The 26,783-nt window shown below is 35.1% G+C and overlaps 1 protein-coding gene across 4 annotated transcripts in view; it reads left to right on the plus strand.

The window, feature by feature from the left end:
- The window catches only part of pkaap (A-kinase anchoring protein pkaap), a 234,259-nt gene that overhangs the window by 9,675 nt on the left and 197,801 nt on the right, over positions 1-26,783 (plus strand). For all 4 annotated transcript variants that reach the window (XR_016550095.1, XR_016550093.1, XR_016550094.1 and 1 more), the window contains 2 exons: positions 3,145-3,282; positions 11,221-11,964. Coding sequence is in view for 1 of the 4 variants with exons in the window: in XM_090410637.1 (XP_090266763.1) it covers positions 3,145-3,282; positions 11,221-11,964 (882 nt within the window). In the remaining 3 variants the exon portion in view is untranslated. The remainder of the gene's footprint in view (positions 1-3,144; positions 3,283-11,220; positions 11,965-26,783) is intronic.

The raw sequence follows: 26,783 nt of genomic DNA on the forward strand, positions 1-26,783 counted from the left end.
GTCTATCTAACCCATTTCTCAAATCCATAACTTAAAACTTATTTGAACATGGTCTTGTATACTGCTATTTTAGTGTTTTGACTAATTTCTCTTATTCTTTATGAATTTATTCAGTTGGTTCCTCTCCATCCTAACTTTTACTTATTCTGTTGCCTATTTCCATGTTTAATTTGCCATTTTCACTAAAGTAACTGTGCCAAAATAGCTGAAATATTTTACTTGGTCTATAGAGTTGTTCATTGAGAATACAGTTGGTTTTCAATGTTCCTGCCTGTTTTTATGGCTTTAGAATTTTTATTGCTGATTTTCATGCCAAATTTGTTACAGCTGTTGTTCAGTTTAGTTAAGAGTCTTGTGTTTGATTTGTGTAAGACCTAAGTACATTTTTATCTGCATAAAGCAAAGACCTTAGTTTGATATCTTCAGTTCTAATATTAGGTTTAAGCCACTTTCTATCATAATGCAGTCCACATCGATGATGAATAATAATGATAATAGTTTACACCAGCGATTTGCAACTGGTGTGTGCCAAGAGATTTGTGAAAACAAATTAATTTGAAAGAAATAATGTCTTATAAGACTATTACACTTTTTTTTATATAATGTTCATCAAGTAGCTTTATTTTAACTTGTTCGCAAGAAACATCACTACTTTGTTCAATCACTGTTTAACTTCTAGTTTATTTGGCAAAAAACTGTCTACAAACAATTCAGCAGATTAGCCATGGGTAGCCCCCTCTCCCCTCCTTGTGCTGACTTATTCATGGAAGATCTAGAAGAAAAAATCTTATCCCAGATCATTCCAAAACCGAATATTTGATACAGATATGTGGATGATATCTTTCTCATTTGGGATCATACGAAAGAAAAACTAATGGATTACCTTAACCAAATCAGTAGTTTCCACTATACCATCAAATTCACATTAGAAATTGAAAAAGATAGAAAACTGCCATTCCTTGACATCCTAATAAAGAAACAAACCAATAATAGTATCAACCTATCTGTTTATAGAAAACCTACAAATACTGGACGTTACCTCCATTTCAACTCGTCTCATCATATAGCTCAGAAACTTAGCATTATCCATATGCTCAAGAAAAGAGCTATACAGTACACAACAGATAAGAATGACCTACAAATGGAATTAACTACAATATCCAGAGAACTATCTTTAAATGGTTATCCAAAAAGACTCTACAACAAGATTCTCTTGACTGATATACCACATAGACAACATGATGACATCCAATACATCAGTACTATTACTATTCCATTTGGCAGCAGCATTTCCAAAAAATTAGCTAACCTTCTAAAACCACATAATATCAGAGTACCATTCAAGCCAATCACACTATTCAGAAATTTTTAAGATCACCAAAAGATCCTCATCCATTCTACAAGTACTCTGGAGTATATAATATACCTTGCTCATGTGGTATTAGTTATGTAGGTCAGACCTCTAGAAGCTTTGAAACGAGAAAGAAAGAACACATAGGATATGTCGGAAACAACAGACAAGACATTTCAGGCCTTTCTTGCCACTTTGCCTCTATTAACCATTGAGTGGGATAAGAGCCTTATGCTCTATATAGAAGATAACTACCATTCAAGAACCTTCAAGGAAGCAGCTACAGTCGCCCGTAAAACTGAAAACCTAAACAAGAATCAAAGTCTAACCTTACCAGAAATTTGGAAAGCTTTAATCAGATCATTAAACATCAAAGAAATGAACTTTCATGACAATTACATCATGAGCCATAACAAATAAATCACGTTCCCGAGACACGCGCATTCCCTTGTTCAATACTAATTTTTTGTATGAATTAGAACCATCAGTTATAACCTAGTCTGTTACCTTCATATAGCTTACTAGTTTGTATTCCCTGAAGATGCCGATAGAAAAAAATTGGTGAAACATGTAGGACAATAAAATAAAGCTACTTGACGAACAGTATATAAAAAAAGTGTAATAGTCTTATAAATAATAGTCAAGAAAAAATTCAACACAAAATAATGTCTTAATTTGTGCATTTATTTATTAGTGTCTGTCCTTCCATTCACACACATGTAGCTCCCTTATTTATATTTTACGAAACTTACGGTTGGTGAATCGGTTTAAAATTGTGTGTTAATTAGCTTTAACCTTTGATAAGTGTGTTCACAAATAACTTCATTTAATTCTCTTATTTTTAAGGTAATTGGTCAGAGTTCCTTTATTGTTTTTTTTTTTTCATTCAGTTAATTTTATTCAATAGTATTCCTTTAACATGGATAAACTTGTAATTAAAAAAATGAAAATTTGAAGACAATGAAGAAAGTGAAGCTAGTACGTCGAATGAAAAAAAAAAAAAAAGAAGAAGAAGAAGAAAGTGAAGCTAGTTTTGCCCAGCACATCAGCAGCTGATACCATTCTAAAACTAAATTAAAAACTAATGTTCGCCATTACAACAAAAATTATTTGTCATTTGGCTTTATTTCCAGTCAAGAAGATCCGCCACTTCCTGCATGCGTAGCTTGTGGCGAAAAATTAGCAAACAGCGCTATGGTTCCAAATAAATTAAAAAGCAATTTACAAACTAAATAGTGAAAGGGGTTTCTCTGCATTAAAAAGGATAAAAACCTGTATGAGGAATCACATCAGTCAGAACACTCTAAATAATCTGATGCTGATTTCACTGCAGGAACCAGATCCAACAGATTTTAATTACGAAAAAGCTGCTGACAACTGGGCTTCTAAGAAGAAGAGAAGAATTAATGTATAGAATTTTAAGCTGTGAGCATTACAAGGTTTTTTATTACTTAATAAGAAAATAAGAAAAATCCTAGTCTTGTTTGTTATAATTACTATATAAAATATTATCCTTGTTTGAAGTAATTTCTAATAAAATTGCTATTTTAATTTGTTATGAAAAAGGGTCTTTCTTAACTCACTCAAAATTTTTGTACGCCTGGCTAATGCTTCATTCCACCCGGCTGGTAAACATTTCTGGGGAGAACACTGAGTTGCATATTTGAAAATATTGTGTTCACTTTTTAAACACTTTGAGTTAACTTAGTGTCACCTTTCTGTTTCTATCACTAATTCTCTACCTTATGAAAATAGTTTTTTTTTATTTTTTTAATTTTTGCAATTGCTTATAGAGAAGTCATCAATATCCAGCTTTATATCCATTCCTGGACGTGGAGGTATCCGGCCTTCATCTGCAAATGGAAATAATGCCTGGGAAACAGCATCCATTTCCAGTCTTGAGGATCACTCACCAGCTCCTCTTGCATTTGGTAAGCAAAGTGAAAAATTAGTTGATAAAATTGTTAATCACTTCCTTGTCATTTCACAAAAAATCAGCTTCACTAAAAATGCTGGTATTTTAAATGTGCATATTTTCATATCAAGTTGTCACTAATGTAAAATTAGTTAGTTCACCTACTCAGGTTTAGCATACATGCCCATCCCATTCTAACTGGATATCAGTAATGCCCTTTGGTTTGAAAGACCTGGATTTGAATCCTGTTTAGAATGCAAAGAACCTTTTTATAAGATTTTTTTTTTCCATCGGAAGGTATGTTAACTGGTCTTGTGTGGTATACAAATTTGATTCATCTATTCGTGTTTAACTGAGAATTTAGGTAAAGATCTGTTATGCTAATCCACCTGATGATAGATATATTATCATCACGTTAAAGATTTGCATCATTGTGAAATGAAATCTATAGGATATTTGATTTTTGGATGTGATATGAGAGTTTTGAGAAAGATTATTGGGTTGAACAGATGGCATCAATGGCAGTATCAAAAAATGAGGATATTGGGAAAGAAGTTGCCATTGTTAGCATTCAGGAATGTATTAGTAGAATAGATGATGCATGTTAAGGCCTAAGTGCTGGGAGGACATCATGTTGGATGTTTAATGGAATAATTACAGTACTAGGGAAGGATTAAAACTAATTGTAATGCTTCCATTATTTGGAGAGTGCATCACCTAGATAGGACTTTAGAGTCATCCATGTGTTTCATTTAGTATTGTGTTGTCTTTTTGTATGTGTGTTATAAGAGTTATTTGTATTCCCTGAAGACAGAGGCGTGCCGGCCATATGTGCAATGCACACAGGCACCAGGATAGTAAAGGAAGAAAAGAGGAGGAAATACTTCAATAAAAAAAAACTTTTTTTTTTTTATTGGAGGGGGGAGTGGGTAGGGGTGCCAACTAAAGTTTTGCACACAGGCGCCGGACACTACTGGCATGCCCCTGCCTGAAGATGTCTCAGTGACTGAGACGAAATATTGGAAGCATTAAAATTAGTTTTAATCCTTTCTTAGTGCTGTAAATATTCCATTAAACCTCCAACCTGAAATCTCAGGTGGTATGGTCGCTTAAATAGAATAGGAGAAGAAAGATATGGAAAACAAGTGTTCTTTGCGAAGTTTGCAGGAAAAAGACCCAGAGGAAGACCATGATATAGATGGACTGATACAGTAAAAAGTGCCTTAAAAGACAGAAATATAAGATCTGATAACGTTGGAATCTTGACAGATAACAGATTAATTTGGAGGAAAGTTGTTGATTGAAAAGTTATATATACCTTTTTTTTCTTTTCAGATGGTATTTGAATGAGTTATGACTGAAGGATATTGGTTTCTAAACTTTGCTATTTTTCTTCAGATTTTACTAAATCTGAAGAAATCTATGTTTCTCATTTATTTCTAACCCTTCTTTCTAACTGAAGGTTTTACTTTAACATGGTAGTTGTTTGTATAATAAGAACTACATTTTAGATCTTCAACAAGAATCAGCCTTTTTCTTATGTAACTGACCTCATAACTCAAAGAAATTCCCCTACTTCATCCCTTCTACTTCCATGGGACCGTAGACAAATTTCACTACATTTGAATTTCCTGTTTTGAAATTTGCTCACATAAGTCGTGATGTGAGCAAATTTCAGGTGGTGAAATTGGTAGTTCATTTTGGGGTTTGGTATCATAGCTACAACTGCTCAAGTATAGCATCTTAAAGTTATTATTTAGCAGTTTTTCATCTGTTTTGTCTTTATTTCAGAAACATCAATTAAGTCAATATTGTACTTCTCTAATTATTCTGCAAGATACACTTTTCCATAGATGCCTCTCACATTAATGGCAGCTCCCTTCAATTCTGCTGAGGTCGAGTTTATTTCAGTAGCTACTGTTCACCATATGCCCTAGTTCCCCGACAAACAGCAGGTGATGCCCAAGCCAGAATGACATTCATCACCTTTCATTATTTTTATTTGCAGTTTAAGTCGATATAGAATACAGTTTGGTTGACTAAATCTCAGAATGTTAGGCCATCGTCATACATTCAGTATCTACATTCTTTAGTCTGACATCTCCCCCTTCAGTAAAGGTTAGACCACTTGATCATGCTTAATGAATTACTGAGATTAGTACAGTGCCATCTAACAGGAAATTTGTAAGCATCATTCCATTTGAGGGTTGCATAAGAGATGTCATTCTTACCTCTATCTTTATCAGTTCCTATATGATTTAAGTCATCATCAGTTTCCTCCTATGGTTGTGTATTTAAGCTGCTTAGGTACTGTTTTCTAATCATTTAACGGAGTGGAAACAGTACAAAGTAAGGAGTAAATACAGATTTAATGGTTCCAATTCTTTCATCTCTTTCACAGAAACATAATTCAGAATATAATATGAGAATTGTAATAATGCATACAAACAACACAAAAAAATTTGTGGAAGATATAGTTTTCCTCTGTAGAGTGCTGGTAAACAGTTTTGGCTGTTTGTCTGGAGGTCTAAGAATTACTGTTTCCCAAATCTTGGAAAGTTATTAAAATGTTTTAGTGTTTTTTTTTTTAAATAATCTGCTAATTCCAAAAAATAAATAAAAAATATAACAATAATAAAAAAAATTTTTGTGTGTGCTGTGATACTCACTTTATTATCCCCCACCCCCAGGGATATATGAATTACCAAAAATTAATAAAGGAGTGCTTAAGAGTCAAAGCTGTATAACTGAGAGGAGACCTCCACATAGCCTTTAAAGGAATGTGGAGAACTGACCAGAGCTTCTGACCTAATGTCCAATCCTCACCTTCTCATGGGGCAACCTGTTGGGTATCTACCTGGATACTGAATGAACGAGGATGGGCAGACAATTTGGGAAATAGCTGACCAAATTGTATTCTTATTGGCTTAAACCAATATACAAAATGATGGTACAACATGACAAAATTTCATGCAGGCTGGGGCATTCCACGGTTAAACAAAAGCTCCCGTTGTTTTCGTCTGGGAACCAGGGCGAACAGCGAAAAGTTAGCTACTGGAACAAATCTGAAAACACACCCCAACTCAACATCACCAGAGTTAAAGATCAGTACTATCAACATAAGAAGCCTGAATGGCAAAGAAATTGAGCTAGCTAAGGAATTAGATAAGTACCAGATCGATATAATAGAGGTGACTGAAACAAAAAAAGACAAAAGCTGGTGAGACCTTTCTGAGCAATAAATACAAAATGTTATATTCAGGAAATGACAATCAAGGAAAAGGAGTAGCCATAGTATTCAACACAAAATACGAGGCTAATCTTCTTGAATGGCAGGCAGTCTCAAGAAGAGTGATGTGGGCAAATATCAGAATGGGGAATTGGACAATGAGACTTATTTGTGCCTATGGTCCCACAGAAGGTTATACTAAGGTAGAAGTGGAGGAATTTTTTGATGCTTTAGAGAAAGCAACTGATACAATGAAAAAGGAAAAGTAAGTCCTTGTTGGGGATTTAAATAGCACAGTAGGAAATGATTGTCAGACATACAAAAATATTTTGAAAAAATTGGAGAAAAGAGCAAAGCTAATGATAATGGCAAATACCTGTTGGATTTCTGCTCAGGACATGGACTGGTTATTACTAACACCATGTTCCAACATAAAAATGTGCACAACTTCACATGGAGAGAAGAGGCAAGGAATAAGAAAAGTCTCATTGACTATGTTATTGTTGATGATGTTTTCTCTCTGGTGCAAGACACCAGAGTGTACAGAGGATTTGGAATTGGAAGTGGTCACTATTTAGTCTTGAGCAGGATAAAATTGAATTCATATTGAAAAGAATAACATGTAAGAAAGTTTTAAAGCGAATAAAAGTTGAGCAGCTCTCAGTTGTGAACTGTAGACTAAAATACACAAAGATTATTGAAGAAAAAATGAAAGAGTTTGAAAACAGGAACCAAACCTTGGAGATTCAGTGGCAAGCCTTGAAGAAAACCTTGATTGATTCAGCCAGAGAGGCATGTGGTGAGGTTGTCTGCAAGGATAGAAAATCAGAACTCCATGGAGGACACAGGAAGTTAAAGAGGTAGTGAAGGAAAAGAAGAAAGTATATCAAAAGTTCCTGGCAAATAAGTCAGCTTGTGCTCTTAGGGAATATAGAGACAAATGTAAGAAAGCGAAACACTGTGTAAAACTAGCTAAACAAAAGTCATGGGAGGACTTTGGCAAGAACATTGAAAATAAATATAAAGAAGGTTATAAGATATTCTGGAATATGTTGAAGAAGCTTAGAAATAGAGGAAAAAGTGCTGTGAAAGGAGTTAAAGATGATGAAGGTGACATGAAAACGGGAGAAAAAGATATCCTTGAAGTATGGAGCAATTACTTCGAAAAATTGCTAAATGAAACAAGCAGTGATAGCAGAGTGGTAAAAAACACTCAACTGTATGCCTGTTGAATATATGGATATGTATTCCTATATCTAGGAATACATATCCATACTTGAATTAGAAAAAGCCATCAAATGCTTGAAATGTGGAAAGGCAGCAGGAGTAGATGATATTCGACCAGAAATGCTGAAGTATAATGGTATAAAAGTCTTACAGTGGCTGTACTGCATAGTTCAGAAAGCCTGGACTTAGGGACGAATTCCTGATGATTGGAGTAGAGCTTTAATAGTACCCATATATAAAAAGGGAAATAAAACTGAATGTGAGAATTAGAGGTATTTCCCCAACAGTGTTCCTGGCAAGATCTATGCAAGTATACTTGAGAAACGGTTGAGAAGAATTGTGGAAGAAAAGCTTGGTGAAGAACAAGCTGGATTCAGGCCAAATAGAAGCTGTCAGGATCAGATATTCACTTTACGACAAATAGTTGAGAAAGCATGGGAATATAACAAAGATCTGTATTTAAGTTTTGTCAATCTGAAAAGGCATATGACAAGGTGCCAAGAGAGAAGCTATTCAATATGCTACAATTATATGGTGTCAATGGGGCATTATATCAAGCAATACTTAGTCTGTATTTGAGTTGTAAGTCAGCAGTTAGAATTGAAGGAAGTACAAGGAGATGGTTTAATGTTAAATCTGGTGTGAGACAAGGATGTACATTATCCCCTCTGTTATTCATTATCTATATGGATCACATTATGAAGGAAAGTGGTATTAAACATGATATCAGAATTGGAGATGTTAATGTCAGCTCTTTGCTTTATGCGTACGATGTTATACTTCTAAATAAATCCACTAAAAGTTTGCATTCCATGACTAAAATAAATAACTGTTGTAATAGATATGGTATGAAGGTCAGCATTAAAAAGCCAAAGACAATGAAAATAGGTAGAATCGTTGAAAATGTCAACTGTGTTGTGAATGGGGAACCTGTGGAACAAGTAAAACATTTCAGCTACTTAGGCATGATTTTTACTGAAGATGGTAAATTAAATATGGAAATAGACAATAGAATCAACAAAGATGGTATGATAGGAAGTCAGTTGAATAAATTTGTACGGAATAAGAGAGAAATTAGTCGGAACACTAAATTAGCTGTATACAAGACAGTGTTCAAACAAATTTTAACTTATGGATCTGAGAGCTGGGTCAGAAGTAAAACACTTGACCAAAGATTAGAGACCGCAGATATGACTTGAGAAAGATTAGAGGCGTGAACAGATGGCATCAATGGCAATATCATATTAAAAACGAGGATATTAGGAAAGAACTTGACATTGTCAGCATCCAGGAATGCATTAGCAGAGCTAATCTCAGGTGGTATGGTCACTTAAACAGAATGGGCAAAGAAAGATTAGTAAAATAAGTGTTCTCTGCCAGGTTGGCAAGAAAACGACCCAGAGGAAGACCAAGATATATTGGGTGGATTGATACGGTACAGAGTGCCTTAGACAATAAAAATATAAGATCTGATAATGTTGGAGTCTTGACAAGTAACAGACCGATTTGGAGGAAAATTGTAGATAGGAAGTTAGTAATGATGTAAATTTTTCATGTAGTACTATCATATCCTGTTCCCATAACCCTCTCTGTCCCATGGTGTGCAGTGTTTCTCAAACCTTTGTGGCTGTGGCCCACTAGCTATGATATCCCAGCCTTCACTATTATGTTATATTTCACCATATGAAGAATTGCAGAATATGAAGGTGAGCCTTCATATTTTGCACTAAATGCAAAATTGTGGAGTAGTTGTCATAACATACACAATGTTAATGATTTTCAGTGGAAGATTAAGTCAGAGAAAAATTATTTTAGTTATTCACGATATATTTGAGATATATTGTGAATTATAAAAAAAAAGTGAGACACTTGTAAAATATGTAATTGTTTATTCCAGTTAATTAAGATATATTTGATACATTTTCAGATTCTAAACTGTTTCTGATAATTTACAAACTGAAATTGAATATATTTACTTATTTACTAAAATTCTTTCGCAGCCCACTAGCTTGCTGTGGACCATACTTGGAGAAAGGCCATATTGGATACTACTGACTTCGTATTTAAACTAGCGAAATGACTAGCTGATTCCTTAACCCACCCACCCCTCCTTAAACTGGTCATACTTTATCTTATTTTAAAAAATGCCACCTGCTTCAAATCTGGAATTTAGTTTTACGTGTACTTATAACATGGTTAGTTTTCACATCACTTATTTATTTACCAGTATATCCCTTTCTAACACCTTAACTTAAAAATGTTTTCTCCTCGGACATGACTGATATCTTAGATACATTGATATGTTCTTTCATTTCAAAGAACACTCGTTAATATATTTGGCCACATCGCTCAGACACATTAGACTCATTCCTCCTCTACCTCAACAGCCAACCCAGAAAGGTTTGCTATAGGAAACAGAAAATAACAAAAGTGCATTTAAAGTGTCCAGAAAATACACATCTCCCTAATGATACTTTATCAATTTACAGAAAACTTACCCACATAAGTAAATAAATTTGCAAACTCTACCCCCCCCCCATCATCCCTTTCTCAATAGTATGGTCTCATAAAAGCCTTAGTTAAGAGAGCCACTAACCTCTTTTCTAGACAAACTTGCCCTATAACCATACTCTTCTTGATTCATCATATCTTTCTATTCAGTGGCTGAAATGCTAATAAAATTAACATAATGCTTTTTTCTTCCCTTCTTCTTGCAGCCTTCTCAGCATACAGTTTACACCAATACTGACACTATTCTCCATATCCATTACAACAAATGGACATATCTGACATATACTGGACTAAGCAAAAACTGGACATATCTGATTATTAAAAACAACACGTAAGTCCACAGTAATAACCTTTAATTAATAAATTAAAGTTATTACTGTGGACTTATGTGTTGTTTTTAAATAAAGTTATTACTGTGGACTTACGTGTTGTTTTTAATAAATATACTATGCCACAGGTCCCTCTAAAAAATAAAAAAATGGACATATCTGACTTAGTGAGGAATGTGCAAGGGAAGCACAGGAACAAAGTTGGTGGAGAGACATGGTAGTCAACCTCCTAGATGGAGACAACACATGATGATGATCCATTATACCTCAGGGAAAAAAAGAGCTAGAATTTTAAAGAAATCTCTCTACTGCTTTTAAACCTTATTTGAATTAGTTTTCCTTGTCTGCTCCCTTAAAGATCATCTCCCCCCCCCTCCCCCTCAGTTTCAGCTGTATACAAGATTTTTCTTTCTCCCTGTTCTGTTATGGTGAAAGTTTAAGATATGTCCACACCTATCTTGAAAATAAGAAATAATCTACAGCAACAATTCTGGTCAGCCAGGTTGAAATTGGGTGCTCCTCTTAGGCTTATCCTCCACTTAATTTTTGTGTTGTATGCTTCATTACAATTTTCATATTGTATAATATAAGATTTTTTTTGCTTTATAACTTTTAATTTTAAATATATTAATCCTTCTCTTTTTTTTTTCTCCTCTAGCTGAAGCTACTTTTAATCATGATTCCCCTATGAGAACGAAATCCCGCCTGTCTAAAACTCTGCATGAAGTACTAAATGACAATGGTGCTCTTGCTTATTTCATTCAGTTCATGGAAGCATATAAAGCCAAGCATCTGGTTAAATTCTGGTTGGAAGCTGAAAGTTTTTATGCATCATCTTTAACTCGGTTAAGGGACCATTGCGAAAAAAGATTTTCTCCTGTGGATAAGGACACTTTAACGAGGATACTAACTAGTAGCAGCAGTAGTGGGTGTCTGTCTGATAAGTCAGATGATGTCTTCCAACCATCTAGTCGAAGTGATAGCTGTGATCCAAATTTGACTGCACGTGGTGTTTACTGTCCTGTGGAAGAAAATCCAGATAGTCACAGTGTAAATATTACCAGCCATCCTTTAGTCCCAACTCAGGTAACTGACAAGAATGGAAAAAACTGTGAATCTGAAATGCCGATAAATTCGAAAAGTATTAACCTCAGTAATTCAGAACCTGGCAAAAGTGACTGTGATGTAAATTATTCTTTATCTAGAATTAAACCAGAAGTGCAAAGTCTGGGAAGTGATCCTCACAGACAGATTGCAGATGTAAATAATGTACATAATTTTAGTTCAAATATGTTGGAATCCCACAGAAATTATTTAATTGGAACAGGCAAAGAATCTTCCCATAGGAATAAACAGACATCTACCTTATCAAATGATGATAATGCTGAGAAGCTCAAAACAAGTAAGATTTTATATTTCTATATTTAAAAGATATGAAAAGAAAGGAAATAATAAACATTAAGGCCTAAATAAATTTGCCACACACACACTTGTGTATTCCAATAAGATAACCAAGATTTGTATGCTTGAAGCATCGCTGTAGCATAGTCAGTAGTGCTAATTGTGTTTTGTTGGAATGACCCCAGGTTTTCTTGTTATGAAGAACATTTACAAGACTTCTCCATGAGATGAGTTTGCTAGATTCATATACAGGTGACTGAGTTTTTCACCCCAACAAAATGAATGATTTCATCCAGAAAACATTCAATTTGATGGGAATAAAATTAATAAAAATTGAAAAACCTTAGCCCACCCAGCACGCTGATGTACTATAGGTTAAGAAACATTTATTTTATAGCCATAGTTGTTTCTACTTAATCTAAAACAGTCAGTTTTTAAGCTTCAGTCAGAAACTTGAGCTAGCCTTATAATGATTTGTGGTATTTTTGGTGGAAAAGGAGTAAAGTAATTACACCTATTCATTACATTGATACTGCTTTCAGATTTTTTAGAATTTCAAATAAAAACACTTAATATAAATTTGCACAGTAGGAATAAGTAGAAGATTATATTTCATCTATCAGTTTTAGATAAATTTATTTTAAACTATAAATGACTGATCTGTATGTGATGATATTTAAAAATTGCTAAATTTTTAAATATCATCACATACAGATCAGTCATTTATAGTTTAAGTGGGCAAAATTTTTAAATTTTGCCCACTGAAACAGAGTGATTGCATATGTCAATGACAACAGTATTTTCACGCTGTGACCTGCTGACAACATAGAATGATGAAAACTCTTTCATTTCCAGAACAGAATACAAATACAAGCAGTAGCAGTCATACGAAATGTGTGTTTTGTAAAAGCATTCTTATATATGACATTGTTATATTAGCATATGCATTATAGACATTTTTTTTTTTTGCCACTGAAACAGAACTATAGCTTGGAGGTGAAGTAAGTTTTAATTAACCGGTCCTGAATCTAAAACTGGTGTCAAAAATGAAAATTATTGCACTACTGCACACGTGGATATCGTATCATCACAAGCGTGTGTATAGTCCAACCACAGATATGAGAGCTGTCATTGGCTCAGTGCCAAAAGAGTCAATTCATGTTGAAGCGGGAGAAAGAAATAAAGCAATGTACGAATTGGTCACCAACACGCAAAATCACGTGCTTTTTAAGTAAAATTTTCCAACTGTTATACAAGCAAAATAGTTACACTTTAAAAACTACAATGATCATAAAAGAGAAGTTAATTTTCTGAAGTGTAATAATAAACACTCATCCCACAATATGGATTGATTACCCTATTATCGGAATGGATTCTCCTTCTTTTGACATACTCAGAAGTGTCGAAGGGTCTTGTATCTGTGAGCGTACTATAATTATTATTATTTGACACCTCCAGAGAGTCCAGAGACTCATCGAGGGAAAGTGTGCCAACAGCATCGAACGATTGGTCCCCTTCCAACTACCAACCACACTCAAACTTACTTAACTGAGCCTTAGATTGTTTATATGACATTTAATTATTTGACATTTAATTTTGAAAAAAAAAAAAAAATATCGGTTTCACTTATTTTGCTAGCAGAAATGATCCATCTCTGGCTGAATGATAAGTGGATCTGCTCTTCAATCATCTGGCTGTGGCTTCGAATCTTGCTTTGACCACAGATGTGTATTATTATTATTATTACGGGCAACTCCAGGGAGTCATTGGACTCATCGAGGGAGGCCCAAATCATATTCATCACAACTATTTGACATTCATACAGTATCTATCATACCTCGCCTTAAACTCATTCACTGTCACAGCATCCACCACAGACTCAGGGAGCGCATTCCACTCATTCACTACTCTAAAAGTAAAGAACCCAGCTCTAACACCTTTACTAACCACACTTTTGCCCAGTTTCCATGGATGTCCCCTAGTCCTCCCACAACCAGCCCTGTTCTCAAAAATATCTTCTGAATTAATTTTATAGAAACCCTTCAGTAATTTGAATGTCTCAATCATATCTCCCCTCCTCTGCCTATCAACCAATTTTTGCAACCCACAAATTCTCAACCTGTTCTCATACGGTTCATTCCACAGACCTGCTATCATGATTGTCTTCAGGTGGTAGGTGAATGTAAACCACCATCTCATTTATGGGAGTCCTGAAGTGGTTGAAAACTATCTTGATTGGTCTCTAGAGCAGGATTTCCATGTGATTTAAAAATATTAAAAAAATATATAATTAAAAATATTTAAAAATGTATATATAATTAAAATCCTTAGCTTACTCACAATACTGATGTACTATAAGTTTGCAACTTTTTTTTATCACCAATTTTTATCAGAGTTGTTTAGGTAAATAGTTATTTAATAACTTATTTATAGTAGACTGTCTTTCCTCCTCCAGTTGTACAGATCTTGCAGGAAGAAATGCTGAAACATTTGCCATCACTAACAATGGCAAATGTTACACAACTTGTTCAGATGCCAACCAGAATACCATATAACCTGAATAACTCCCCAAACACCCTAGACCTCTTCCTCACCAACAGTCCTTCCAAATACACAGTGAATGTAATGGGCCCCCTAGATAATTCTGACCACAATCTAGTGCTCATCTCCTCCCAATGCAACAACATTTATACAGCCACTCCCATACAAGAGTAGTTTGGTACTATGCTAAGTGGGACAGCTTCTGCAACTTCTCTGCCTCATTCCCATATTGGACTATTGCTTCCTGCTTTTCAGTCCAAATATATGCACTGAACTTATCCCCAAAGTAATCTTCACCAGCATGGAAACATACATTCCCTACAATACTCTGAACTGCCATTCCCTAACCAAATCCTGGTTCTCCAAAAGATGTGCCAAGGCTGTACAAATGAAATTGTACAGCCTTGGCACAAATTGTACAAACATACAACTGGCCTAAATCAAGAACTCCATCCTTCTTTAGAACCCGAAATATATGCAAAAAAACAAGTCTGTCCAAACGGCAGCCAAGCCTTTTGGTCTCTCGCCAAAGCAATTGGTCGTAACTTCTGCCCAATACTATTCCTAACCCTATCATACCAAGATGGCTTCATTGCATCATCACCCACAGAAAAAGCCAATCTCCTGGCTTCACACTTTGCTTCCAATGCATGCATAACTGACAATGGTAAATGGCCCCCAACCATTCCAGATGCCCAACATACAATGCCCCTATATCCTTTTGTCAGAAAGAGATCAGAAAAATGCTGTTCAAATTAGACACAGAAAAGTCTCCTGGCCCTGATGGCATTCCTCCAGTTGTCCTGAAAATTTGTGCACCTAAACTGACTCTGATCCTATGTTGCCTTATATACTGTCTTACTCCACTGGGAGCTATCCCACAGTCTGGAAATTGGCCTATATTCAACCCATTCCCAAAATGGGTGACAAGTCACAGCCATCCAACTACTATCCTATTATGCTCACCTCAGTCTGTCTAAAGTAATGAAAAAATCATCAATTCGCCAGTATGGATTCTGTCGCTGTCGATCAACAGGAGAAGTTTGGCAAATCTCAAATGGTTGCACTTGATATCTTCAAAGCTTGTGACCTGGTCTGGCACAAAGACTTACTAAGCAAACTACCATCATTTGGTCTGTCCCAGGACTTCTGTAGTTGGATTGCCAGCTTTCTGTCTGGACACACACTGTGTGGTGTTGTGGATGGTTCCTTATCTTCTCGCCATTCAACTAATGTCAGGGTTCCACAAGGTTCTGTCCTCTCACCAACCCTCTTCCTGCTTATATCAATGGCCTAATTCAGTTGACCTCCAACCCAATACAGTTTTGCAGATGACAGCACATTGCACACCTTCCTTTCATTTGATAAACCTTACTCTATACAACTTACCTCAACCACCATGTCCCTCAATTCTGATCTGCAAGCCACCCTCCTGATCTTGCAGATCTGGAGAGTGGCTTGCAGTGGGGTTCAGATAACCTAGTCACTTTCAATACTAATAAAACCCAGTTCTGTCTTATCTCTCATAAAACACAACCATTTTCTCCCAGTATTATTTTTGACAACACCTAAATATCCAGACAATTTGAAATTTCTCTTTTTGGAATTACCCTGACCTAGCCTTTCCTAGCATAAACACATCACAACCATTACATTTTCAGCTTCTAAAATACTAGAATTTGTTTTTCACTCAAGGTGTTACTTTACCCCTGAGCAGCTGTTAACTTTATATAAATCTCAAATCCGCCCAACTATTGATTACTGTTCACACACATGGGGTGGGCCACCTAAAAGCTCCCTCAAAATCAGTGATGGCCCATGAAGCTTTAAGTGGGGGTGCTGCCTATACAAACTAATTTTAAAATAATTCTTTTTTTCCTAATTAGCAACCAGTTGATTAATAAATAAATCTGTAGATTTATTTATTAATAAATTGGTTATTGATTAGAAAAAAAATTTTTTTTTTAAAAATTATTTTGTATAGCCAGCACCCCCACTTAAAGCTTCACAGGCTGCCACTGCTCAAAATGCTGACTCAGTACAGAGGAGAGCAATTATCTCTTATCAACTCACTCCCCCCACTTTCACACCGATATTTGGTTTCTGCACTACGTGTATTCTACAAATATTTCCATGGAAAATGTTCATCTGAAATAGCATCAATAATTCCCCCACTTAGTACTAAGCTTGTTGGAACATGTGCAGCTGCTTCTCAACATCCCTTCACAGTGCACCTTGAAACCCAAAGAACAGGTTTCTTTTCCTCAGACTTCCTTCATCCCTGCAACTGCTGTATTGTGGAACAATTTTCTATACAATATACAGTCTTTTAAATCATATGTAAACAAGTTCCTTTCCCAACCTTCACTAATGTACTATAGGTTGAGCAACCAACCTCTCTTGTATGGGCTCAACATAAAGAAGAAAAGGTTCTTTTGTACTTATTTAAGTGAAGATTAATTCATGTTTTCATTCATTGTTTAAGGATACTAAACTTCTGGTTTGAAGGATGTTGGGAGTTCTGATATATCTTCAAGTGAAGGTAGACTTTCTATAAATGATAAAACTTAAGGGTCAAAGCTGGATAACTGTGAGGAGTCCTTCGCATAGCATTTTAAGGAACATAGAGAACTAACCAGGGTTTCTAACCTAATGTACCTCGCCTTCTCGTGGTGCACCCCATTAGTACATACCCCTACCTGGATACTAAATGAGAATAGGCTAGCAATTTGGGACTTAGCCGACCAAATTGTATTCTTGTTGACTTAAACCATAATACAGAATGATAGTACAAAATGAGAGAATTTCAGGCTGCCCGTTTAAACAAAGACTCGGTTGTTTATATCTGGAAGCTAGGACAAACAGCAAAAAGTTAACTACTAGAACAAACTCAACGAAGCATAAGCAGAATTTAAGATTTGCACCCTCAACATTAAAAGCATTAAGAGAAAAGAAGTGTAACTAGCAGCAGAATTGGAGAAATACCAGGTTAACTTAATAAGTGATACAAAATAAAGAATACAAAAACAGATGAGATTCTTCTAAGCAACAAACACAAAAAAGTTATTTTCAAGCAATAAAGATCAGGGAAAATTATATACTTGGTTTAATCCTTTATCCAAGTGTAAGCAAACAAGTTTGTGCTTGAACTATTGTTTGCTTTCACTTAGATTAATGATTAAACTAAGTATATAATTTCTTGGTATCTTTAATTTAGAGTATAACCAAGTGGTAAAACTTCCAGCAACTTTCTCTAATCCAGAGTAATTTAATAACAAGGTGCGACAGTTATTACTAGCACCATGTTCCAACATAAACATGTGCACTAATTCTCAGAAGATGCAAGAAATAATTAATAATAATAATCTCATTTATTATGTTATTGTTGGAGATATTTCCCACATAGTTCAGGACACAAGGAAATCATACAGATGATTTAAAATTGGAAGTGATCAGCATTTAGTCTTGAGCAGGATAAAATTGAATATTATATTAAAAAGGGTATGTAGAAAAGTTTTAGATATTTTAGATGTCTGAAGTAATTACTTTGAAAGATTGCTAAGTAAAACAAGCAGCAACAGCACTGTGGTAGAAAATAAGCAAGAGGAATGCAATCATGATTATATATCAATTCTTGAGGTAAACAAAAGCCAACAAAAACCTGAAATGTGGGAATGCAGCTGGAGTAGATGATATTCAATACAGAAATGATCAAATACGGAGGTATACAAGTTATACAGTGGTTATACTGCATAATTCAAAAGGCATGGTTGGTGGGGGGGGGGCTCAAATTGCAGATGATTGGAGTAGAGCACTTATAGTTAGTATCCATCATAGATTTTGCCAAGGCATTTGACAGAATATCACATGGAACTCTGTTGGAGAGTGGTGAATAAGTGGAATGGGTTGCCTGAGTGTTGTGAGTGCTTTTTCTGTTGATAGTTTCAAAGAGATGCAATAGACATGTTGATATATTCAGTCTCCAGTGATGACTCTTAGGACTCCATAGAGGTCCCCATTCAATATTCATAATAAGCAAAAATAAAAATTAGTTATCTCATCAAAGGGGACCTCAAATAATTATAGATGAGTTCAGAATCAAATTGTGAAAATATAAAACACTCAGTGAAATTCTTATCACTTTAATTAAAGTCAGATTTATGCATTGCAGACAATTCTGTCATTCTTGAATTGCTAGCAGTCCTCTTACCATTGAAATGCTAAGAATTATACACAGAATATTGTGTTGACTTTTTTTTTTATGGCATAGCAACACAATATTAACATCATATGACCATTCAAATCACTTGAAATTGTAAAGTGATCAGGCTCAGTACCTGGAGGAAGTTTCACTATATTATTGATAGGTTAATATTATCATTCATTTTTTTCCTTTGTAGAGCAATTTTTGAAGACTAATCCAAAACAGTTTTACTTACTGTTATAAATCTCACTTCAGTAATTAGATTGATGCAGGGGAAATATTTCAGCACTTGGCTAGCAGTACCAGAACAAGGGATCATCCTTGGAAGTTGAATAAAGGTGTTGTCAGTAGGGGGTGTGAGGCAGTAGTGCACTCAGGATTTAATCTTGGGGGGGGGGGGGGCTGAGTTGAGTAGATGATTTGAGAAATACACACTACACATCACATACGACATATGACTGAACATCTGTAAAGATCACTAATTCATAAGTAGTATAGAAATAGAAGATACGACACAACATAAATTTTAAAAAAAAATAATTTTAATTAGGAAAAGAATTTTGGAAAATTTTCTAGTGCTTTCCCCCCCCCCCTTGGGAAACCAGGGCCCCCTTTCTCCTCCCCCCCTCTGGGTGAACCACTGATGTGAGGACTAGATTGTTTTCTTGGAGAGTTGTAAATGAATGGAATGTGTTGCCAGAGTCAGTTGTGAGTACTTTGGTTAATGGGTTCAAGGAAGACATATGATAGGTTTGTATGGATTATTGGGTCTTTGAAATCCATGGAGATGCCTGTATAATAATAATAATCTCAGCTCTTTACTTTATGCAGATGATGTTATACTTCTAAATAACTCCTGTACAAGCCTGCAGAACTACCTGACTAAATTGAATATCTCCTGTAATAAATTTGTTATGAAAATAGCAATAAAAAAATAAAGAAATTGAAAACTGGCAGAAACATTTTAAAATATCAGTTGCATCCTGAATGGACATATAGAACAAGTAAAGCATTTCAGCTATTCACAATTTTTAGTGAAGATGCCAAATTAAATATGGGAAAAAGATAACAATTACTGAGCACTGAATAAATTTATGTGCAATAAAAGAGAAATTAATCAAATTACTAAATCTGCTCTATACCAGACCGTGCTCAAACCAATTTTAGCTTACAGTTCTGAGAGCTGTGTTAGGAATAAAACACTTGATAAAAGACTGGAGATCACAGGTATGAGAGTTCTGTGAAAGATTAGGTTAGTGAACAGATGGCAGTATTGAGGATATTAGGAAAGAACTTGATATTGTTAAAATTCGGGACTTTGTTTGCAGAGCCAATCTTAGCTGATATGGTCACATAAACAGAATTGGGGAGGAGAAGCTACCAAAATAAATATTCTTTGCCAGGATGACAGGAAAATTACCTTGAGGAAGAACAAGATCCAGGTGGATTGATGTAATAAGATGTCCTGAGCACCAGAAATATTATTATTATTACTTGACACCTCCAGTGAGTCCAAGGACTCATCGAGGGAGGACATCTACTCTACAACTCTCTCCACCAACTACAATGAACTGCAACTACACCAATGCATTTACCGCCCACCGCCACTACTAGCATTTTCATTGACAATTGCAAATGTCCATGCCCATGGTGGGATTTGAACCCACAGCCGTTTTGACGGAGAGCAGATATGCTAACCACTTGGCCAACCTGGTCAGCAAAAGAGAATAATTGTGATGGCCAGGAATCGAACCTAGTTCAACTGCTTGGAAGGCAGAAGACCACTATACCACTGTTGCTTACATAATATCTGATAATATTCAAGTTTTGACAAATAACAGATTAATTTTGAAGAAATTTGTTGATAGGAAGTTATTAATGATGTAATGTTTTTGTATTGTACTATCATAATATCATTTACATCACCTGAGTAAGGGCACGTGTCAAGAATTTGATAATGATGGGAAAACCTAATCTGTGAAGAAGACATGAGTGACAGTCCAGATGAGGTAAAGAGTTATTTACTGGTTCTGAGGTAAATTTGATACAGTGATGGATATTTGATCTTGTGAAAAATTTTGAGTCATACCCAGAACTAGACCAGATGGCAAAAATGTTATCCACAAAACTTCTGATACAGTACCATGTAATTATACTTCATTTATCAGACCTTCATGTGGTCAAGTAAATGGTAGATTACTGTATTATATATAGAAACTTGCCAAGTTTAGTGAAATTAAATTGTGTGTGTGAAATAGCTAGGTTGCATAGTAAATGATAATATATAAGGAGAAAATTTCTTCTTCAGATGGAACTTTCTCATCAGATGTCTTGTTATATGATTGGGCCATTGACAGACTTCTGTTCCTACTAAATCACCAGTCAAGATACTAAACATATTTTAGATAGCATATCTTGTGATAAGGGATCTATAGCCCCAGCTTTGTACCTTTCACAGTAAACCTTCAAGAATTTTGAAGAAATTTTTTTCTGACATTATCGGAGTAATAGATGGCTAAATAACCATTAGCAAATTTCTACATGGTATACTTTAAACAGAAAATATCTAACCCCATTCATTTTACACAAATTATGGACTCTACAACCGTGTTATAAATAATTATTTTAATTTCCTGACGTTTTGACTTTCATATGAAGGTCATCATCTGGAGTATACACACACACATATACTGTATATTATTATTATTATGTGACACCTCCAGGGAGTCCTAAGACTCGTCGAGGGAGAGTGTGCCAACAGCATCGAACGATTGATCCCGTCCAGCTACTAACCGCACTCAAACCTTGAGAGCCACAATCTGAAATCTGAAGAATCCTTAATAACACAAGCAAGGCATCTGGTCCTGATGGTATCCCACCTGTTGTGTTAAAAGTGTGCCTCCCCCCAGAACTAACACCTATCCTGTATTGCCTCTTCAATCTATCCTATTCAACTGCCATCTAGCCTACAACATGGAAAGAGGACTACATCAAGCCCATCCCAAAGAAAGGTGATAAAAATCAACCAATGAACTATCATTCAATTTCTCTCACTTCTGTTCTCCCTAAAATTATGGAGGTCATAAACTACCAACTCTTGTACCACCTAGAGACCTACCAACTAATCAGTGACCAACAGTCACTCAAGAATGGACTCAAGCCATGGAAAAATTCAATGAAATGTTGTGTAAATGGTTGCATGCAGCATTTGATCTTGTTTGGCACAGGGACTTACTTAGCAAACTGCCACTCAGTCTGCCTTCCATACTCTACAACTAGATCACCAACTTTCTCAGTGGTTGCTCACTATAGGTCATGGTGGATAATTTTCTCTCAGGAAGTCCCCACCAATGTAGGAGTACCCCAGGGAGCCATTCTTTCATGTCATTCATTCTGGTATATAAATGGCCTTCTGTCACAGACTTCCAATCCTATACATAGCTTTACCAATAACAGTACCCTCCATTCCTCCTTTTCATTTGACAAATGTTGTAATGCTCAAGTATTAGAATCTTCAAGATTCACCATGACCAACAGTCTGAGCTGGTCTGAAGTTATTTAAATTGCTATAATAGTTTAGATCACTATACTCTTGATGTGTTCCATCCATTTCTTTGTTGGTCTTTGTAACAGTATTTTTCCTTTTACTCTTCTGCTTTGAAGAAAATTCTTCTCTGATCTGCTGATTGGTTTCATTACCATCCATGCCATTTTATTTTCCTCAAACACTTTTGTTGTTGTTGTTCAAACCTGCCAGTCTTGATTCTTTCTTGTATTTGATAATCCAATCTCCACACTATAAAAAATGTGGAATCTCATTGGATTATATACTTTGATTTTTAAGTCCTTTGGAGAGGTGTATTTTTCCAAATATTTATAAGTTTGATCATAGTATATCAACCTAAATTTATTCTCTGTTTAATAGTTTTATCATAATTTAACTTTTTTCCACTTCTAAGTTCTTCTCCATTTCTGTCTGTTGCTATTGTTTGATTTTACTGAAATCTGTATGCATCGTATCTATGCCATTTTATATGATATAAATTTTGTCAGTTTACAATAATTCCCATGTTTTCTGGGATGTACACTTATCATTTTCTCCAGACATATGGTGAGAGCAGAAATCCCTGCATGATACCTCTCAACTACTATTTCAAAAGTTACAGCTGTTTTCAAATTTTATCGTTGCTATGGTATTTTTATAGTACTGGAATATGAGAAAAACACAAGAAATAAGAAAAAACCCATTGACTATGTTATTGTTGATAGCGATATCTTCATACTGGTTTAGGATATAAGAGTGTACAGAGGATTTGAAATTGGAAGTGACCATCACTTAGTATTAAGTGGGATAAAACTGAGTATCTGTTTGAAAAGAATGGTATGTAAAAAAAATAGAAGTTTTAAAAAGAATTAAAGTTGAGTAGCTTTTACAAGTCAACTGTAGACTGAATTATACAAACATTATTGAAGAAAGAATTAAATAATTTGAAAACAAAAACCAAACCTTGAAGTCTTATTAGCAAACTCTAAAGAAAGCATTCATTCAGCAAGGGAGGCATGTGGTGAAGTTATCTACAGGGAGAGAAAAAGAAGAAATCCTAGAAAAGAAAAAAGCATATTAAAAGTTCCTAGCAAAAATAAGTCAGCAGATGCCCTAAAAGAATACAGAGAAAAATGTAAAAGAGCTTAGATTTTATGTGTTCTATGCATGAAAGTAACTAAACAAACCATGGGAAGACTTTGGTAAGAATATAGAAGATAAATGCTGGCCTGGTTGGCTGAGTGGTTAGCATATCTGCTCTCCAGCCCAAAGGTTGCAGGTTCGAATCCCACCGTGGGCATGGATGTTTGCGATTGTCTGTGAAAATACTAGTGGTGGTGGTCAGCAGTAGATAGCGTTGATGTAGATGATGAAGGTAGTTGTGGGTGGTGGATTGGTGAAGACAGAGAATTGTAGAGTAGGTGCCCTCCCTCGATGAGTCTTTGAACTCCCTGGAGGTGTTACGTAATAATAATAATAAATCCGGAAAGTGGCAACATGTTCTGGAGGCTATTGAAAAGCTTACAAATGGAGGAAAGAGGTAAAAGAAATCAAAGATGATAAAGGTGACATGAAAACTGAGAATAAGGATATCCTAGTTGTCTGGAGTAATTATTTTGAAAGACGGTCGAGGTGACAGAACCTTAGCAGAAAATTTTTAGAGAAATGCAAACAGGAGTACATATTAATACTATAGGTAGAAACACCATCAAAAACTTGAAATGCGTAAAGGCAGCTGAAGTAGATGATATTTGACCAGAAATGCTCAACTATGAGATATTAAAGTTTTACACTGGCTATACTGCATAATTCAGAAGGTTCAATTCTATATGATTTTCTGATGTCATATGGAATTCGACCATATTACATCAGATGCCAGTCTGATATGATATCAGACTGGCATCTACTTCAGTCAAAGAAGTAGAGCTCTCATAGTTCCCATCTATAAAAAATGGTATAAAGTTGAATACAAGAATTACAACGGAATTTCTCTAAGTAAGATTTATGCAAGCATACTTGAAAAGAGGCTGAGAAAAATTGTTAAGTACGAACTGGAAGAACAAGCTGGATTCAGGCTAAATAGAAGTTGTCAAAATCAGATTTTCATTTTATGACAAATAGTTGAGAAATCATGAGAATTTGACAAGATCTGTATTTAAGTTTTGTAGATCTGGAAAAGGCATATGATAAGGTGCATAGGGAAAAGCTTCTCAAAAAATTACAGTTATATGGGGGTAAATGGAACATTATACAAGACAATAAATGGTCTATATTTTAGTTGTAAGTTAGCAATTAGAATTGAAGGAAATGCAGGAAGGTGGTTAAGACAAGGATGCACATTATCTCCACTCTTATTCATCATCTATATGGATCAAAGAATATAAAAAAGTGGCATTAAACCTGATATGAGAATTGGAAATATCAAGCTTAGCTCTTCGCTTTATGCAGATGATGTTGTACTTCTGAACACTTCCAGTGCAAGTCTTCAGGATTCTCTAACTAAATTGAATAACTACTGTAACAGATTTAACATGAAAATCAGCAATAAGAAGACAAACTATGAAAATAGACAGTAACATAGGCACCTTATCATATGCCTTTTCCAGATAGAAAACTTCAGCTGCATTCTGAATGGAGATCCTATAGAACAAATGAAATATTTCAGTTATTTAGGCACAGTTTTTAGTGAAGATGGCAAGTTAAATCTGGAAATAGACAACAGAATAAATGAAGCTTGTATAGTAATGAGCCAGTTGAATAAATTTATATGAATAAGAGAGAAGTTATCCAAGATATTAAACTAGCAGTATACAAAACATTGTTCAAACCATTTTTATGTTATGCATCCAAGAGTTCTTAGGAAAATTAGGGGCCTGAACATAAGTTAACAATGGCTGAGTTATGTTAAAAATGAAGACATTAGGATGGAACTGACATTGTTTTCATTCAAGAATGTGTGAGCAGGGCTACTCTAAGGTGGTATGGTCATTTAAACAGAATTAGAGAGGAAATGTTAGCAAAACGGATGTTTGATGCCAAGAAGGCAGGAAGCATATTCAGAGGAAGATCAAGGTTTAGGTGCATCGATTCATTCAGAACTGCTTTAGAAGAAAGAAATGTTAGATACGACAGTGTTGGTATGCTGACAAATAGACTGATTTGGAGGAAAATTGATAGAAATTAATAATATAAACAATCATGTAGTGTCACAGTAGCCTGATGAACCCCCCCACCTCCTCTCTTGAGGGTACATATCAGGAAATGGATGATAAAATCTGTTCGCATCGTATCTATGTCTGTATCATCTATCAAATGCGTGTGAAGTGTCTTCACGGACTGCAAAGTGCACATGCTTTCAGATGTGTATAATACTGTACATTATTGGAAGGACAGCTATCCACCTTTATTGAGATGTCATCAGTGGGAGCCAGACCCTCATGATACCAGAATTGAAAGTTTAAATCATTGATTATAATTATAGATTATTATTTATAAATTAAATTTTAAATTGTGTAAGTATGATATTTAAATTAAGTTGTAAAAAAGTTTTCAAGTGTAACCAAGTGAAAAAAAACTTTCAACTATCTCTGATCCAGAGTATTTTAATAATAAGGTGATAGGCCTTTTCATACTTATATATGGGAGAATAAATGACTTACATTAATTCAACCTTGGTATCTCTTCTCGGTCTGGTTCCCACTGTTGAGACCTCAATAAAATTCAAAAGGACACTTGTGCTTTGTATTATGGACTAATACTAAGGCAATTGATGTAAAGTCATTAGCTTCTGTATACAAGTAGCCAAGTCATGAAATACTTCATATACAAACTTTGCTTACACTTGGATAAAGAATTAAATAAGAATATAATTTCTTGACAAGTTTAATTTAAATTATAACCAAGTGAAAAAACTTGGTAAACTGTGTCTACATTATTCACATTTTTACCTTCACAGTGCAAATGTGAAGGTAAAAATGTGAATAATGTAGAGCAGCACTGATTTCATAATGCTGCTCTACATTATTCATATTTGCATTGTTTAAGTATAGAGAGTCCATGCAATTAGCCTAGTGGCTTTGCTCTTCGGAACCATATCTTGGGGAAGGAGTATCCTAGGTTCGATTCTCATTTTGACGAGAGGAGCTTAAGGATCTTTCTCAATCATAGCCAAGTTAGCCTGTCTTGGGTGTGGACAGCAGGATTTTTTCCACCATTTTATCTGAGGTTTTTCATCCTGCAAGTAGGTGAACCGGCCCCATGAACACACATGGATCTGCAATCATAAATACTTAACCTCCCATGAGGGGGCTCAACTCACCCAATAGTAGGGATAGGGAAGAAAAGGAGGAAACTCCATGCGAATAAATAAAGTATAGAGAGAAATGAAAAGAACATTTATTTAGGATTGAAAGATATAAGCTACCAAAATAGGATAGAAATATATATATATATATGTATATCTATCCAAAAGTGGATAGATATAGACCGGGGGGGGGGGGGGGGGGGACAGTGAAGCCAAAACAGGCAAATG

The sequence above is a fragment of the Typopeltis vanoorti genome, chromosome 2 (genome assembly GCF_054136105.1).
Source record: "Typopeltis vanoorti isolate ZY-2024b chromosome 2, IOZ_Tvanoo_1.0, whole genome shotgun sequence".
Classification (NCBI taxonomy): Eukaryota; Metazoa; Arthropoda; class Arachnida; order Uropygi; family Thelyphonidae; genus Typopeltis; species Typopeltis vanoorti.